This window comes from Jatropha curcas, chromosome 2, assembly GCF_041381405.1.
Source record: "Jatropha curcas cultivar XTBG-Jc1 chromosome 2, XTBG_Jcur_1.0, whole genome shotgun sequence".
In the NCBI taxonomy this organism is placed as follows: domain Eukaryota; kingdom Viridiplantae; phylum Streptophyta; class Magnoliopsida; order Malpighiales; family Euphorbiaceae; genus Jatropha; species Jatropha curcas.
Window position 1 is genome coordinate 29,133,883 of NC_143152.1, and position 16,159 is coordinate 29,150,041.

The 16,159-nt window shown below is 31.5% G+C and overlaps 2 protein-coding genes and 1 long non-coding RNA gene across 4 annotated transcripts; 1 reads left to right on the forward strand and 2 right to left on the reverse strand.

The window, feature by feature from the left end:
• Nucleotides 1-799: 799 nt before the first annotated feature.
• LOC105632464 (WEB family protein At3g02930, chloroplastic) lies at nucleotides 800-5,521 on the reverse strand. 2 transcript variants are annotated; one of them, XM_037636740.2, is made up of 4 exons: nucleotides 5,098-5,521; nucleotides 4,294-4,495; nucleotides 1,611-3,968; nucleotides 800-977 (listed from the first exon to the last, which is right to left on the reverse strand). In XM_037636740.2, the coding sequence occupies exons 1-3, from the start codon at nucleotides 5,112-5,114 to the stop codon at nucleotides 1,656-1,658; spliced, it is 2,532 nt and encodes an 843-aa protein (XP_037492668.1). In that variant the 5' UTR covers nucleotides 5,115-5,521; the 3' UTR covers nucleotides 800-977; nucleotides 1,611-1,655. The 2 variants fall into 2 exon arrangements, with proteins under 2 accessions (XP_037492668.1, XP_012070237.1); XM_012214847.4 differs by having other exon boundaries at nucleotides 1,607-3,968; nucleotides 5,098-5,520.
• A 2,558-nt stretch (nucleotides 5,522-8,079) lies between these two features.
• Nucleotides 8,080-13,106, forward strand: LOC149498566 (uncharacterized). The gene is made up of 2 exons (XR_016319438.1): nucleotides 8,080-8,604; nucleotides 12,723-13,106. It is a non-coding gene; the product is annotated as an uncharacterized LOC149498566 (long non-coding RNA).
• A 619-nt stretch (nucleotides 13,107-13,725) lies between these two features.
• Nucleotides 13,726-15,990, reverse strand: LOC105632466 (F-box only protein). Its single transcript, XM_012214848.4, has 2 exons — nucleotides 15,725-15,990; nucleotides 13,726-13,945 (listed from the first exon to the last, which is right to left on the reverse strand). Exons 1-2 carry the CDS (start codon nucleotides 15,865-15,867, stop codon nucleotides 13,825-13,827), a joined length of 264 nt encoding a protein of 87 aa, XP_012070238.1. The 5' UTR covers nucleotides 15,868-15,990; the 3' UTR covers nucleotides 13,726-13,824.
• Between the last annotated feature and the right edge of the window lie 169 nt (nucleotides 15,991-16,159).

The window sequence follows — 16,159 nt, forward strand, 5'->3', positions numbered from 1 at the left end:
TATGAATTAAAATTGAAATTTAATTCACAAATTAGTCGATTTTGCTCGCCTCATATATCAAGTTAAGATTCAATTTATAAACTTTTTTATTTTATTTTATCTAAACCTAAAAATTGACATAAAAGTGAAAGTGGAGTGGTTGGTCAAAAAGGAAAATAAAGGCCAAAAGAGTGGGAATGGTAAGAATAATTTTGCCTATTTGGTGGCCCAATTCATAACCTCACATAATAAATAAACAATTTCTAAGAGTAATTTACTCTCAAATCATTGACATTGGTTAACCAAAAAATAGATGGAGTTTGCTTTTAAAGGTTAAAAATGTTTGTTGAATAACAAGATAGTAGACATTGTAGGACATAACCCTGGACCCAGTTGTTTATACTTTTGCCAAAAGCATTTTATTATCATGAGCTATTAAGAACTTGAAATTAAAGCAGTTCTTCCCCATCCCTTGGAGAAACCTCTTGGTTCCTCATAAATTTAGATTCTTAAGTGCCCAAATGCAGTTTATTTTAGAGAAAAAAGATTAGTCCTTGAAATAATTAACTAAAACTGAATATGTGCCATCCAAAACTGTTTGCACATGAGTTGAACAAGGATCCTCCAGAATTGACAAGAATCTCATGCAAGAGAGAGGTTCAAAAAAGAAAAAAGAATCAGATGAATTTGTATAAATAAACCTTATGGTTTAGCATCACATGACGTGTAGTAGAATAATTCATTATATAAGTCTGCATGAAAATAAAATACCATTTTTTGTTGTAGCTTTAGGTCCTTTTTTCTTGTAATAAAACCTCACTTCAAAAATGAAAAATTATTCTTTAATTAACAGTAAAATCTTTTAAGCTTAAAAAACTCGGAATATCATACAAGATGTACTAAGATACTAACACAGGAAAAATACAGACAAGCACCCTCCCATAAGCCAACACTTGCATGCTGCAAACAAACAATACTGGGTAATTTCGTTGAGGTTCCTGTCCAGGCAACATTAAGTCAGCACAATCATACGTATATAGCTAAACACAAAAAATATACCTGATTAAATAAGATTTATATCTATAGGTCACCAATATTTAAGCAATGTAAGGCATTCTCAATGCATGGAAACATACAAAGAAGATTTCAGGATTGATCTCATAATTTCTGGGAATAATGGATGCACATTGCATGCCTTCTTCATGCTCAAAATAAAAAATGTCACAGGAATAAACTATCAATTCCAGAATTTCTATGGTGCATTCATTTATTCAAAGCTGAAACCATAAAGAACTCTTTTCAGAATGAATCAATTAAATCCACCGTCTTTATAACAATTAACAATATCTTTTTTTTTTTTTCGAATTTTCATGTAAAATAGATGCAAGCATATTAAAATACAATTTCAAAGTCACCACTCCTTTTCATGAAATGTAGATAAGAAGGGCAAGGGGAAAAAAGAATCTCCATCACATACATTATACTCCCCAACAAGGTAATCACATCAAAAGAGAGGGAAAACTAAAGATAATACAAGCCTCTTCATTTTAAACCTATTCTGCAAATCAGAAAAAAAAAAAAAAAACAATAAAGCAAACACTCAGGTGCAAGACATTATCCAATATACCTGCCTGCCTGTTAATTGGACGTAAGTCAGGCCATAACTGGTCTTATCTCTACTTCTGGTTGCTAGTACTCTTCTTCTTCAGTAGGCTTCCAAATTTGCGGAGCAAAGGCTTCTTCTTCTTCTGTTGTTGCTGCTTTGAAGGTGAGGTCGCACCATCGTCCACATTTTCCACGGAAGATAAACCATTTACCTGATCAAAGCTCTCACCGCCCTCTGCCTTGGAGTCCACTTCGTCCTCAAAGGATTCATGTTCATGCTCTCTTTCTGGTGAAAATTCTTTCTTTTCAATCTTGCAGCTTTCCCACATCTTAAATTCTTCTACAGATTCATCTTCTTTTTCTTTGGTCTCATCTTCTTTTGGTTTTCCATTTCCATTCTCAACTTTGGCAGCTTCTATTGGGGCAGTGTCATTATTGAAGCCATTGTTTTGTTCCTTTGGATTTTCTTTTCCGACATCCTCGTGTTGCTGTTGCGGAAGCTCCACCTTGGGCTTCTCTTCTCTAACATGCCCATTTTCTTCAGAGAATTCAACCACCTTCGGAAGCAAATCATATTCTTTTTCACTATCAGTGAGCTCACCATTCTCCTCAGTTTGCTTCTTGGCTATAGCTTCTTCAAGCAATTTAGACAAATCCTCCACCTTCTTCAGAGAAATGGCTTCCCTAGTTCGGAGCTCCTCATTTTCTTGGATAAGATTCTGCAACTCATTTTCCTTGTCCAATAAACTGTCTTTTAGTTTCATGCTCTCAACCCGTGATTCCCCAAGACCCTCTTGCAATGAAATCACCTCAGCTTCAACTTCCTTTAGGCTATCTTTCAACAGAGCTTCTTCCTCCCTGGAAGCACAAGCTTCTTCCTCAGTGTGCTTGAGCAAATTCACCAGCCTATCTATTTCTCTTTCCAAAGAAGAATTTTTTTCTTCTGATTGCTTTACACAATCTATCAGATTTTGTTCTTTTTGCTCCCACTCATCTTTGGAGTTCTGAAATTCATTTTTGGAATCTTCAATGTCATTTTTAAGAACCTCAATCTCATGTTTTGCATCGTCTAGTATGGTTTCATATCTCTCATTTGCTTCCTTCAAAACCAATCTCAGATTTTCTACCTGGGTTTCATAATTTTCATGCTCTACTTGAGTGGATAACAGCTGTTCTTTAGCTTCTCTTGCTTCTGCAGACACTTCGTGTAAGGCTGAAGCTAAGCTTTCCATTGCCTTCTTGCTCTTTTCCTCCTCCTCCCTGGAGTTCTCCAACTCATTTATGAGTTTGTTTTTCTCTTCTAATAGACTTTGGACGCTAGAAGCCGCAAGCTTCTCATTGTTTAAAGCCTGAGCTTTCTCCTCCTTAACTATATCCAATTCAGACTTCAAAGACTCAACCTTTTTTGCCATTTCTGAAGTTTCTTCCTTTGCTGCACTAAGACAGCACTCTGATTCTTCAAGATCCCCTTTCTGTCTCGTGATTGTCATTTCCAACAACCCAAGCTTCTCTTTAAGGGCGGAAATTTCACTTTCTGCATCATGCAATAGATCATTGTTTCCCTCAAGTTGTTTCATGACAGAACACAGAGATTCAGATGCAGATCTCTCCAACTTGTTTGCTTCTTCAACCTGCATTTCTAATTCCTCTATCCTACATTTCCACTCTGCTACTAAATTACGTGCATAAGATTCCGCCATCTTAGCAGCTTCTAACTCAACATTTAGCTGTTCTATGGAAGCCTCTTTTTCAATCAACTCATTCTCAACACCCTTTGCTCTCTTGAGTTCTTGCTTCAAAGTCTCTATCTCCTCCTTAAGCTGCATAACAATCTTGTTACTTTCATTGGCCTCCATTTCATGTTTTGAATCAAGTAGGGCCTTCAACCGGGTTAATTCAGCTGAGAGAATCTCCACCTTATCTGCATGAATCTCGGCAATCTTAGTTGCATCATCAGCATGGCTCAGTGCTTGGTTCTTAGCATCAGTTGTCATGGCCAGTTCTTGCTTCACCCTTTGGAGCTCCTGAGTGGCAGAAAGAAGAGCAGCCACATCTAAAGCGTGTTGGTTTCTCACAGACTCGAGCTCTTTCTGCCATTCATCTTCCTTCTTTTTGGCAGCCTCAATCCCAGCTTGTTCCAACTCAACAGCCCGGAATTTCTCGATCTCAGAATCCTCTTCAGCTCTCTTTTGAGCCACCAAAGCTTCTTGAAGCTTCTCATTTGCCTCTTCTGCAGCCTTTTGTGCTTGTTTCAGTTCATCAATTGCTTGTGCTTTCTCTTTCTCAATCAAACCTATTTGCTCCTTTGCTTTCTTTAGATCTTCCTGAACTTGACTTAATTGAGCCTGTAATTCTGATCCCTTTGCCAATCTTGTCTGTGGTTTCTGATAACAAAATCCAATCAATAAATGCAGCAAAAGAATTCAAGAAAAAAGATGAACAAAAGCATTTTTGAAACTCCAGTTACTCAGTTTTAGCACTGATAGTTCCTGCCCATTTGAAGAAATATCATGAAGAAATTTCCGTGCTTTTAATTTCCATTTTCCTCACAAGAAAGCAAATCGATCAACAAAATGCTTCCAAGAGATTCATTCTTTCCATTACCAAAGTTCTTGGGGAATTCAAACTGCATTGTTTACATACAGAATTGAACATACCATACGATGTTAAAAGCCCACCCAAACTTAATGGGCATTGATTAATACTCACTTCAGGTGGCGGAGTGACCTTCGGAGACCGGCGATCAATGGTAGGCTTTGAAGTAACAGATCGTGGGGAACGTTCAACTGAAAGGCGTGTACTATGCAGAGAAGCAGGTGAATCATGCTCTGCCTTGCTGATTCCCCTACTCACTTTACTCACTTTAGGAGTTGCTGGTGCTGCTTTGCTGGGAGTTTCAGACAAACCAGATCTATACAAGTTTCAAAGAATTATTAGTACAATATCAGATAAAAATCCAAGATAACAAAAACATAACAATTTCATAAAATTTTGAAGCAATTTCAGACTAGTAGTGGATCTATTCCAAATATGGGAACTTTGTAAACTAAATAATTTTATTAGTTCACAATAAAATCAAATTTCTACCGATCAAAATTCTAACTTTTAGGAGAAATAAATAAATAAATAGATCAAATTTACGAAACCAAAACATGACAAGAAAATTACGAATGAACAAAAGATCAGGATTGAGAAAAGCAAAAATGTAAGCCCATATCAACATTTTAATCAAAAAAACAAAATTCATGAAGTATACAAGTGTTTACAGTACAGAACTAGAATAACAGTTGGAGAGAGAGAGAGAGAGAGAGAGAGAGAGGGATGTCCTTATGAATTCAAACGAAAAAGAAAAGCCCTAACAAAGACAGATCCAACCAACTAATGGCAAAATTAAGGACAAAATTCCATAATTGAATTCAAAATTTCAAATTCACAATACCACAACAAACTGCACAAAAATATTAGATCTATACAAAAAAGAGAATTAAACCCTCTATGCTACTCTGTACTTACTTGGTCTTTGAAGACATTTTCTTGTTCTTGATGATAATATAGAATAGAAGTCAGAAATAATAAAAAAAAAAAGGAGTGAAAATATGAGTTTTTGTTGAATTGGGTTTATGGATTCTTTGTTATAATGCTAAAAATACTGACATTGTGTAAGATAATGTAATGTGGCTGTTTCTTTTTCCTTCACTTTCTTTTCTTTTCTTTTCTCTTTCTTGTTTTGGATCAGAGAGACAGAGAAAAATCAAAAAAGTTTAGCAAAGGTAGTAGAAATTGAAGATTGAAGAAGGAGAGAATTTACAGAAACAAATTATTTTGGTTGGTGTTATTGTCTGTAGAGTGGCCACACTCACAAACACAAAGCAGTTGCATTCTCTTTCTCTCTCTTGTTCTTCTCTTCCAAGTTATTATAACATTTTACCCTTTTTCTTTCAGGTTCATATAGATTAGGAAAAGTACAGAAATGCCCTTGTTTTTGGACTGTTGATGTTATTTGGTTTTAAGCTTTTTCCTCTGTCTGTCAAAGGCATCTCCAGCTTTTGCAGAGGTTCTTACCTAGCTGACCCTGCTTTTCAGGAAAAGTTGACAACTCCAATAAAATAAATAACAGAAATTTTTGATTTTTTCTTTTGAGAATTTTGATATTTTTTTAATTTGTGATGAATTGATAATTTTGCTTAATTATTGAGGATTTTTCGCTATGTTAAGGACTAACAAATCAAATAAAACTTCATTATTTAAAATTATATTGATGATAAAATGCCATTTAAAAAATTAAATTGGAAACAACCCTAAATTTTGAATATCAACATTCATAATCTAATGGCCGAGCACGAAATTGTTATCAACCGTTTAAATCAGATTAATTAAATAAGTAAAGATTAAAATAAATAAATGAGATAAAAATGGTAATTTACTCGTATAAAGTAGTATATCATTGTAATTTAAGTGATGTAATTGCTCCTTGAACTGCTATGTAAAAGCCAAAATTAACAAATAAAAATAGACAAATGGAAATAAATTTACAAATAAATTTTATTTGTCTGTTTTATCTAAATTATTTGTGGCTTTAGAAACTAATTTTGTGGGATTCGCTAATCTAGAAAAGTTATTTTTTATTTTGATTGGCTAGCAGGTTTTGTTTCTTCCTTGTCATTGGGATTTCATCTTTTTTTGTGGTTTTAGAAGCAATCAAAAGATTTTCTCATATGGACCAAAACGGCTCATATTCAACTTGAAACGACTGTAACTCTTAATAAATTGAGTTTTATTACAACCAAAACTGACGAAATAAATTAAATAACTTCTGAATTATTTCTCTCAAGTGCATAAATATTAAATGGAATTATCCTAAATAAAGAAATACTCGATAATTTTTTTATTCATTAGGAGACTCAATAAGTCGAAAAAATATCATGACTATACAAATTAATTTAGTTATATAAAAAATTAGTTAAATATACAAATTAATATTTTGAATTGTAAAATAATATATTAAACAAAGAATGAAATTTAATATATTATAAAATCATTAAATTTCTCGTGGGTACATAAATTTTATTTTTAAATCCTTTCTTTTTTTTTTTTTTTTATTTGGCCTAATAGGAAAAGAGGTTTACAAAGCAATGAAAAGTAGTGTTGCAATCCTTACATATTTGGGTAAGATTTTCCACCTAAAACTCTACTTAAAGGCGGCCTAATACATAAGCTGGTCCCACAATGTACCTATGAGAAAAAAGATTGAACTAAAGTAACTCCAACGTCTAGTTCTGTCCCTCCGTTAATTTTAACCATACGTACAATTTAAATATGCTATACATAGATATAAAATATTAATTGGTAGATTATGTAAAAATAGATTAATCTTAATTCCTATGATACCCTCATTAAATAAGAATCCATGATAATACATGAGTCTGTTCGGCAAAATTAATAATTATGATAACTATTAGCATTGTTTTAATAGCGTTTAATTGTTAATTGTTTAAATAATTTTTCATAGAACGCTAAAAGCTAAATATTATATAAATTCATTTTTTATAAAACGCTACATTGATTTTTAAAAATTAATTTAAATGCTCTGTGTATCAAATACTATATAAAATAATGCTCAAAAATGTTAAAATCTATTTTAAAGACCGTTACCAAACACAATTTACGGTTATTTATTGTGGATGTAGTCTACATAGCGTAATAAGCTAAGTTAAAAGGGAATTGGAAATAGTAAGAAACAAAGTTATGTATGGTGAGAAGGTGACTAGCAACCAACAAACTTTCCTTTCTCTTGTAGGTGTGGCTAATAATTGATTGTTAATTATGAAAAATATGTGTGAAACCCCAACTTGAAAGAAGTTGTAACTAAATCTCAACTCTTGGATCATATTAATTATTGGTGGATGATGCCAATTACACCAAACAACCAACACTCTCCTATAAACTTAATATTACTTTATTTGGTGCCTATTCTTATCCTCGTTAGGTTTAATTTTAAATTTTTTATTTTTAAGGAAAGTAGCAAATTGAATTCTAAAATTTAATATAAATAGATATTGAATTTGAAATCACTGAGTCTTCTTGAATCTTAGTGTTGGCCTTTTAAACTAAATCTCATTAGCCATTGGTTTTTATAAGTGAATGACTAAAATTTTAATGCACTTGAAATTCTATAACTCAAGTTGAATCGTTAGGTTAATCTTCGATAGATTTTTTTTTTTTCCTTAGACTAATAATTTGAAACGGTCTTCAAGAAATTATATGGTACAAATAGAAATATGTCTTTTTCACGGAAAAATATAATCAAATAATAAATTATGACAGTTTTTGAAATCTAAAATAATTGTTAGCTTGGTATGCTTATGCATCGAGTGTTGGCAGTGGTGGATCCAATTGATTTTTTTTTTTTTTTTTTTTGAATTTTTTTAATATATACATGTATATTTATCTAAAATAGCCCATAAACATCAGCTTATTTATATTTTTAACCTCTCTTTTCTCAAAAAAATATATATTGACCCCAAAAGAAATGAATGTGGGAACCACGTGTATTTTTTGGCTGACTTTTCACTAAATAAATAATTAAAAATTAAAAGAATGAAAATAAATTTATTGTTTCTTTAAAGAAAAAAACACCAATTTTCTTTTTATTTTTTATAAATTTATTTTTAAAAAATTGAATAAAGTAAAACTCATACTCATACATCCTCAGATCCTTGCAATTGCTAATCGTGCTGCTACTGAGCCGAACACTGTCGCAAAGGAAGACGAAGATGATGGCTAAAAGCTGCCAATTACGTGGACGCTACTCGCCACTCGGCCAACAAAATCCCCAAATATTTCAAAACTTGACTGAATTCCGAAATCTTTTAGCATTGATCGGAGGTGGTTCGGGAACAAGAAAATTCTAGATGCTGGATCAACACGATCGAGGGACATCGAAGGAACTGTAGAGCCTTGATCAATACACTGCGACGGAGTAATCAAGGTGCTCTTCGTGGGGCGATTGTGCATCTGCAGGTAACACCTTTCACGATACTCCCTCCCATGCGTTATCTTCTTCGTTTGTCTCTGTAGTTGTCATTTGCAACAGACAATTTGTTTGGTTTCTGAGAAAAGAAAGGAAAAGTATTAGCAAAATAAAAAATAAAAAAAACCTACATGTAAAAATAATTAGTTTAGTTAATAAGGAGGCGTTATTATTACTATTAAAACATTACAGTAAATAATTAATATAAAGTATTTGGTTTTTTAAACTGAGTTTATTTTATTTATACATATATAAATCCACGTGCTGTAAAAATGGATTATGTTTATTTACCGCAAAAACTTTATAAGGAGTATTATAGTTTCTTCTCCCAAGAAATTTATCTTTTAGAATTGTTTTTTATATTGATATATTAACTTAACAATTTTCAACGATAGGCTGTTTTTGAAAAAGTCTATTGACTTGAATTTAGTTTTGCTGAAGTTTTGTTAAGTTTTTTTCCGGTAATTTTAATTAGTATAAATATAATATAAATAAAATTTATGAACTTAACCATAGGAATAAATGAATTCCATAAAATTTTTATAAAATTTATTTATAGATTCAATATTTTTTTTTGTGTTAGGCATGAAAAAAAAAATGAAAATTTAAATTCTACGAATTTAATTTTATAAATTTAAATAAAACTAAACTAAATTCTATTAAAAAATTAGAATTTCTTAATGAATGCTATAAATTTACTATCAATCCTCCTGACAATATGCATTTATTATACCAAGAATATTTTAGAAATCAAAAAGCTAAAAAACTCTTAATTTTAAATATATTTTCAAATATGAAAAATTTATTTATAAATAAATTTAACATTTTGAATTCATTTATTCGAGACGGAGTAAATAAGAAACATCACTTCCTTTTGAAAAGGTTAGAAGGATTCCATCCCTGAAATGAATCCAGAATTGAAAGGAAAACAGTATTGGGTAAAATCTGGTAGATTAAAGCAATCGTGATAGCTTGACCTAATCCTATACAATCATTTCTGCTCGAGTCATTTTCCATTCAGATTTCTTGTGTTTCTTTATTTCATACATGATTTTATCGTCGCCCTGTTTTGTTAGGGTTTCACTTTCTTAGCTAAAAGCTTAAAAAAGGGATTTAAGGGGCTAGAGCTTAGAGGTAAAAGTTATATATTCGGTGCAACCCATGAATACATGACAGAAAAACATATTGTGAATTATGATAAAGAAATCTATATTCTGTGTACATACAAACTTATTTTGATGGGGGAAATAAAAAAAAAAGAACAAAAGAGGAAGAAGCCTCAAGCAGGGAAGGAACTTCAGGAAAGCTCGGTTGAAATTTGAATGATAAAATTTGTGAAATATTTATTAGAAGAATAAAAAAAAAAAAAGGAATGGATAATTATAATATTCCATTACGAAGCCATGAAAGCTGCCATGTGCTGGCTTCCAATGGAAATCATTGTCTTCAGGTTGTGGGGTCCAGAGACATTTGATACGAGTAGTATAGTAGGAGATACACATGTATATGTATAATGCATTTCCGAAACACTACTATATATATTGAAAATTACGTGTCAAACAAAACAACCAACCAACCATGTCCATTCTAATTCTTCCAAACATCTATTGGAAATTTCCAATCGAGCTGTGAGATTTTTGTCCTCGATTAACGCCCTCTTCTGCAATAACTTTCAAAACACTATTTTTATTATTTATAGTGTTCGGTGACATACTATTTATATTAGTATTTGAAGTTTAAAAAAATAAATTATAAAATATTATCTCATTTTTTAATGTTTATGAAATGTTAGTTAAAAAAGTGAAGGCTTAATTAACAATGCCGAACAAATCTTAAATATTATATTATTTATCTTTAATTTTATGTAAAAATATAAAAACATTTATTTATTAAAAAGCCTATGTCCCTAAAAAAAATTATAATTATGATATAAGAAATTGATCAATATTAGCATATATCACAAAAAGAAAACGGTTTTGTAATTATCAAAATTTATCATTTTTTTAATTATATAAATTTAATATTAGGATATTAATCATGATTTTCTCTCTTGCCTCTAGTAAAAAAATTGAAAATTTTCATTTATGAATAAATCAAAGTAGATGTAATCATGTAGAGGGGAGGAAGAGGTTAAAAATGGTAGAGGAAGAAGCATGGATAAGACACTCCACACAATGGATATTGTTGTTGTAGCCTTTGTCACATCATCTGCTTTAACTCTTTCTCACACAAATGGGTCAATTCTCATACAATACACGTGATCCTACTACACGTGGCTTCAATTCATATCCCTTGCCCAAAAATAGGAAACTGAAAATTCAAAATTAGAATTTCGTGGAACCAATTGAAAGTTGAGGAACAAAATGAATAATTATCAAATTTTGATAATTCTTTTTTTTTTTTTCACTGAGAATTTTCTTTTCTTAATTTTAAAGGGTAATGGCTTCCTTAAAGTAATAGGTAGTTTTACCTCTAAAAAGCCATGATCTTAGGTCTTTTGAACTATATACAACCTGGTTTCTGTCAGTTCATGCACTGGTATTTCTTTTTTACATTTTCTTTAATTTTAATTGAATTTATGTATATTTCAAAAAAATTTAAAAATTATAAGAAAAGGAAAAGAAAATAGAGAGATAGAAAAAAGAAATTATTGATATACAATACACGTGACTCTTTGGCAACCATACTCGAGTTATGTGAAAGGTTGATGATGATTTCCCTGGCCATGCGTGTTTCCTTTTTTCTTTATACATTTGCATTTACATCAAAATCTAATGTTATTAGTTTGGAACTTTGGATAATTTTAATCCAACTTTTCATGCATCTAATAAGCATAGTTAGTTTTGGAAGTACTGCAATTAATACATCTAGGTATGTAGTAAACGAGTTCGAGCGAACTCAAATCTATTAAGCTCGAAACTCAGCTTAATATAATTTATAACTCGAAACTCAATGAGTTTGAAAACTTTAATTCGAGTTAAGCTTGACTAAAGCTGAAGCCAACTTAAATCTCGAGTTCAAAACCTGATATTTTTAGTTGGTTTTCTATTTTTCTACTGCATTGCCAACTGTGCAATATAACCATTATTAGGCTGCTTTACAGATTATTTGAAGTGCAATGTGATAAAATATAGCCAATTCCCATGGCTTGATTGTTTAGAGTTAAATGGATGACGTGGCAAGTCAATGACATGAACAAACAGTCCACATGTTCTCCCATGTGGCATGTTTCTACTTTGATCTAATTATATGTCCTTTACCTCTTGGCAATAAGTTCTTTTCTTTCAGTTTTATTCTATCCTTTCATACTTTTTTTTTTTTTCTTTTTTCTTTTCTGGCTGTGAATTAAAGGGCACAAGGGGCATTCCCAAAAGAGAATAATTATTTTGTTTAAATTCTATCATTAAACTGAATTAACGAATTTTAATTAATTTGGCTCAATTCTTAAGACTACTAGATACTGCACTTTGCCTGAAAATAATCAATTACACTCTGTAATTTTATTTTTTTAAAATCAGAATAATAATTATAATATTTCAGTTTGATTAATTCAATTTTATAATAAATCGATCTATTAAATTCATTTAATTAATTGAATATTTTCAAGTTTGAAATCAAACCCATAAAATAATCGGCTCTTAATAATTCATAAATAAACAAAAAGAAACCAAATCTCAGCTTAATAATAATTAGACACTAAACAATAGGCAATCACTAATCACTACAACCTAAAGCTCACATCCATGGCTGTTATTACCATTAAAAACTAACGAGACAACTAAGTTCAACAGTCAAATGAAAATACTATTTAAGACAAAGGTGTAGTTTTATATAAGGATCCAAAACCCAGAAGCAAAAATCCAAACAACTGTCATGCACATGGAGTGACATAATAAATGGATAAAAATGCAAAGAGAAACAAAAGGTGGGTGAGGCCAAGCAAAGACAAGATGTACCATCAACCAGCCTCAAATGGGAAGCATTCTTTTGCCAGCCTCAACAAATCTCACAAGTGTACTCACTCTCGTTACAATCATGCCTGCCCTAAATAAGGGTAGTCCTCAAATCTTCAAATTTATCACCTAAAAAATTATCTTTTACAATGCAGATCTTGTGGCAGAATCAGGGAATCAGCGAGGCATATATATATATATATATATATATATATATATATATATATATAATGTAGTACATGTATCTGAAAGCAGAGGAGTGAAATGACAAAGTAAAGATTTGTACATGCTGTTTATGATTCTGATACTTTATGGAAGCCTAAAGAAGGAAAATGGAACTGCTTCCACAGTAGAATATACATTACACCTTCAATATTTCAAATACAAAATCCAGTCCACACATGAAGGAGAACTACTTCATTAGACAATATTAGCATTAAACTTAATCAACTGTTTGTAACGTTTTGTTTTCTCAAACCCTAAAGCCTGCTTTGTCTCTCTATCATAAGATCAAGGTATAACTTTCATATCTTTTGTGATCTGTTTGGCATTATTGTTTGAGCTTGTAAAAGACAATATGTTAAAAATATTAATAAAAAATCATTAATATTTATTTTTAAAGAGAATTTTTCCTATTCTGAATAGGAAAGCTTTAAAAATAACTAAACAACAGTTCCAAGCTATTTTTTCCAACAAATTTTTTTTTCCACAAAAACACCTCAATATCACATACACTCTTAAGGTCTAATTTGCTCTGAATATGGTTGTGATACAAGATCTGGTAAGGTTTCACATCATTAATACTTAATGTCAAAATGCTATCAATTAAAAGTAACTCAGGAGTTGCATGGATACTACTACTACAGTTACATACCAAAGGTAGCCAATGGATCAAAATCTCATCTAATAAAAAATTGTGATTTACCACTCAAAATGTGATATGAACTAACGGAAAATATGATAATCCACCTAAATCTAGACACATGGGAGATTGTTCCTTGCAAATCCCAACTCATTAAGTAAAACACAAGCCATCTCAAGCGAAGATAAAGAAGCAGCTAAGGTCCAAGCCTAACTAAAAGCAGAAGAAATTACTAATTTATTATTCTAACTAAAGCAATTATTGCATATGAAGCATTTATGGAGAGAGTTGAAAAATGTATGTTAAGAGGTCATAATTAGATGGAGAGGAAGTACCCAAATATATACAAATTTCATTAATCCAGTCAGAATCTAGTGATAAGGAGAAACATTACATCAATCATCATATGAAACATGAAAACTGGTGGTGCAACCAGGCGCCTCAGGTTGCTCGGCCCCGCAGCAGTCATAAAATTTGGCAGCGTATGGTGGATCATCAGGTCCCAATTCATAGTACCTTCAACCAACCAACCAAAGAGATAGATGAATCCTCCGGCATAACTTAAAAATCCAAATTAAAGATAAGGAAATGGTTACAAAAAGAACAGAAAAACATATGAAAAGAAGAGTTCTTTTTTTTTTCTTTTTTTGCTCTATCAAGGGGGCAGCCCATCCCCTTAGGCCGTTCCTTAATTCTACTCTGGCTAATAGTTTCACTAATATTTGATGAATGGGGAATATAATAGATTTGAACTTGAGATCCTTTACTTGAAAAAGAGTGAATAGGCCCATCTGACTAAGCTCATTTGGCCGAGGAATAATTTTTTATTTAACTTGTAAGGAACACATTTTTACCAAAATAATTATTAACTACAAAAATATTGCATTCTCTAATTAATACTCTTTCTCTCTCTCCCGCTATCTTCCAATGATCATATTATGCTAACTTCCACTCTTTCCTTAATAGAAGAAAAATCTATTCATACAATAGGAAAAAGAAAGTTGCATCGAACTTTAGTTCAAATTTTTTATACAACTAGATATTTCCCAATAGTTGGAGCCATTTTTCTGCAATAATATAAATTAACACCTATTTAACATAATATAGTGGTTCAATACATCACCAGATCACCCAATTGCAATGGATATAAAAAGAACTATTATCTCTTCCATCCTCTCTGGGCAAGTCTTACTTGAAAGAAAACTGTGCAAAAGGAAGACTCTCTAGCATCAGGCAAATATGTATTTCTATCATGTTTTTCTTAAATTTGCTACGTTCTCCAAACTTTCTCAAGATGTATTATTTTACCATACACTTTTTCTAATATATATTTTCTTCCCTCAGCCTTTAATATCTTATTTGCTTATGTATTCCTTCCCATGTTATATTTTAAAGACAAATTGAGGTTTTTAAGATTAAAAGGCAGTGTTGCAGTGAATGATTGTGAAAAACACTACAATGAAACAAACACATATGTCCAAGTTCTAATGAGTGTGCAGAGATGCATACATAGAATAGAGAACATAATCAAATAGGTTTTACGAGTTTCAAATATTATAAATAATGTCCCAAAATACCTTTTTTTTTTAGCAATATGTCCCAGATGCTTGAGGAATCAGAATGGGATCATCTGCATATTTTTCACATTTCTTGCTTTTATAATACAATTTTAGTATCACTCCAGCAAGACCCTATGTCCCTATATCTATTTATTAATTCAATTCTGAAGGTAATTAAAAAGACCGTCATGTCTCCATGCTTTTCAGTCATGCTACCAATATATGAAAAACATCAACACTTCATGTTTTTGGCATGGCTAAAACAACTATAACCACCACCACCAAAAGAAAAAAAAAAAAAAAAATCTTTACCTATGTCTTAGTTACATTACCATCATCATCAACTCCTGCAGTGAAAATCAGCACAAGTACAATCTGAGACATTGTTATTGTCATCTTTTATAGCTCAACCAATCACGCTTTTCACTTTTGTTTTGCCAAATAGTTAAAAATGAGGATTCAACGAGACAATATAATGATAAAATCCAAAAAGACATTTCCCTAACAATATTTGTTGACATTGGGGTTCACTATCATTATCATTATTCCAAAACATGAATTCAATTACAAATTAAACTGAATTGAATTCTGCTAAAGGAAGCATTTAATTTCAGCTCAATTAGGTATTACAAACCATAAATAAACTAACAATTGGATTGAACTAACGAGTCACGACCCTAATACGGATTCAAATAGGGCAAAAGGTAATGCAAAAGAGTCGAAGAGGAGAAATAACCTTTTCTGATCATCGTGACGGCGACAGACAAAGAAGGAAGGATGGAAGCGACAAGAAAAGGAGGTGTTAGACGACGAAGTGTACATCTGCTTACACCGCATGCATAGTTTCTCCTTCTCTTTATCTTTCTCTTCTTTTTCCATTTCTCTTTCTCTCTGCTTATGGCTCTGTTACCCTGTAATCAACAAACTATCTCCGGCTGTTTTCCAGATCCTAATTGGAAAATGTAAATTTTAGCCCACTACCGGCTCTTCATGCTGCAGGCCCACATAAAACTAAATCGGACGCTCAACAGAATATAATAAAAAAGGTAATAAGTAACTATTTGGTGTGGAAAAATCACAATTTCATCTCTGGTCTGTCCTTTATTTTAAAAATATATAAATTTTTTCCATATCGAACAATTTTTTATACCTTTTCTGTTAAAAAAAAATA

Bases quoted from the DNA above. Each gene is read 5' to 3' on its own strand.
- LOC105632464 (XM_037636740.2), bottom strand. The intron at 3,969-4,293 runs GTGAGTATTAAT...TTTTGTTATCAG, and splicing joins AGGTCACTCCGCCACCTGAA to AAACCACAGACAAGATTGGC.
- LOC105632466 (XM_012214848.4), bottom strand. From the start codon at position 15,867: ATGGAAAAAGAAGAGAAAGATAAAGAGAAGGAGAAACTATGCATGCGG. The intron at 13,946-15,724 runs GTTATTTCTCCT...GGTTGGTTGAAG, and splicing joins CGTCACGATGATCAGAAAAG to GTACTATGAATTGGGACCTG.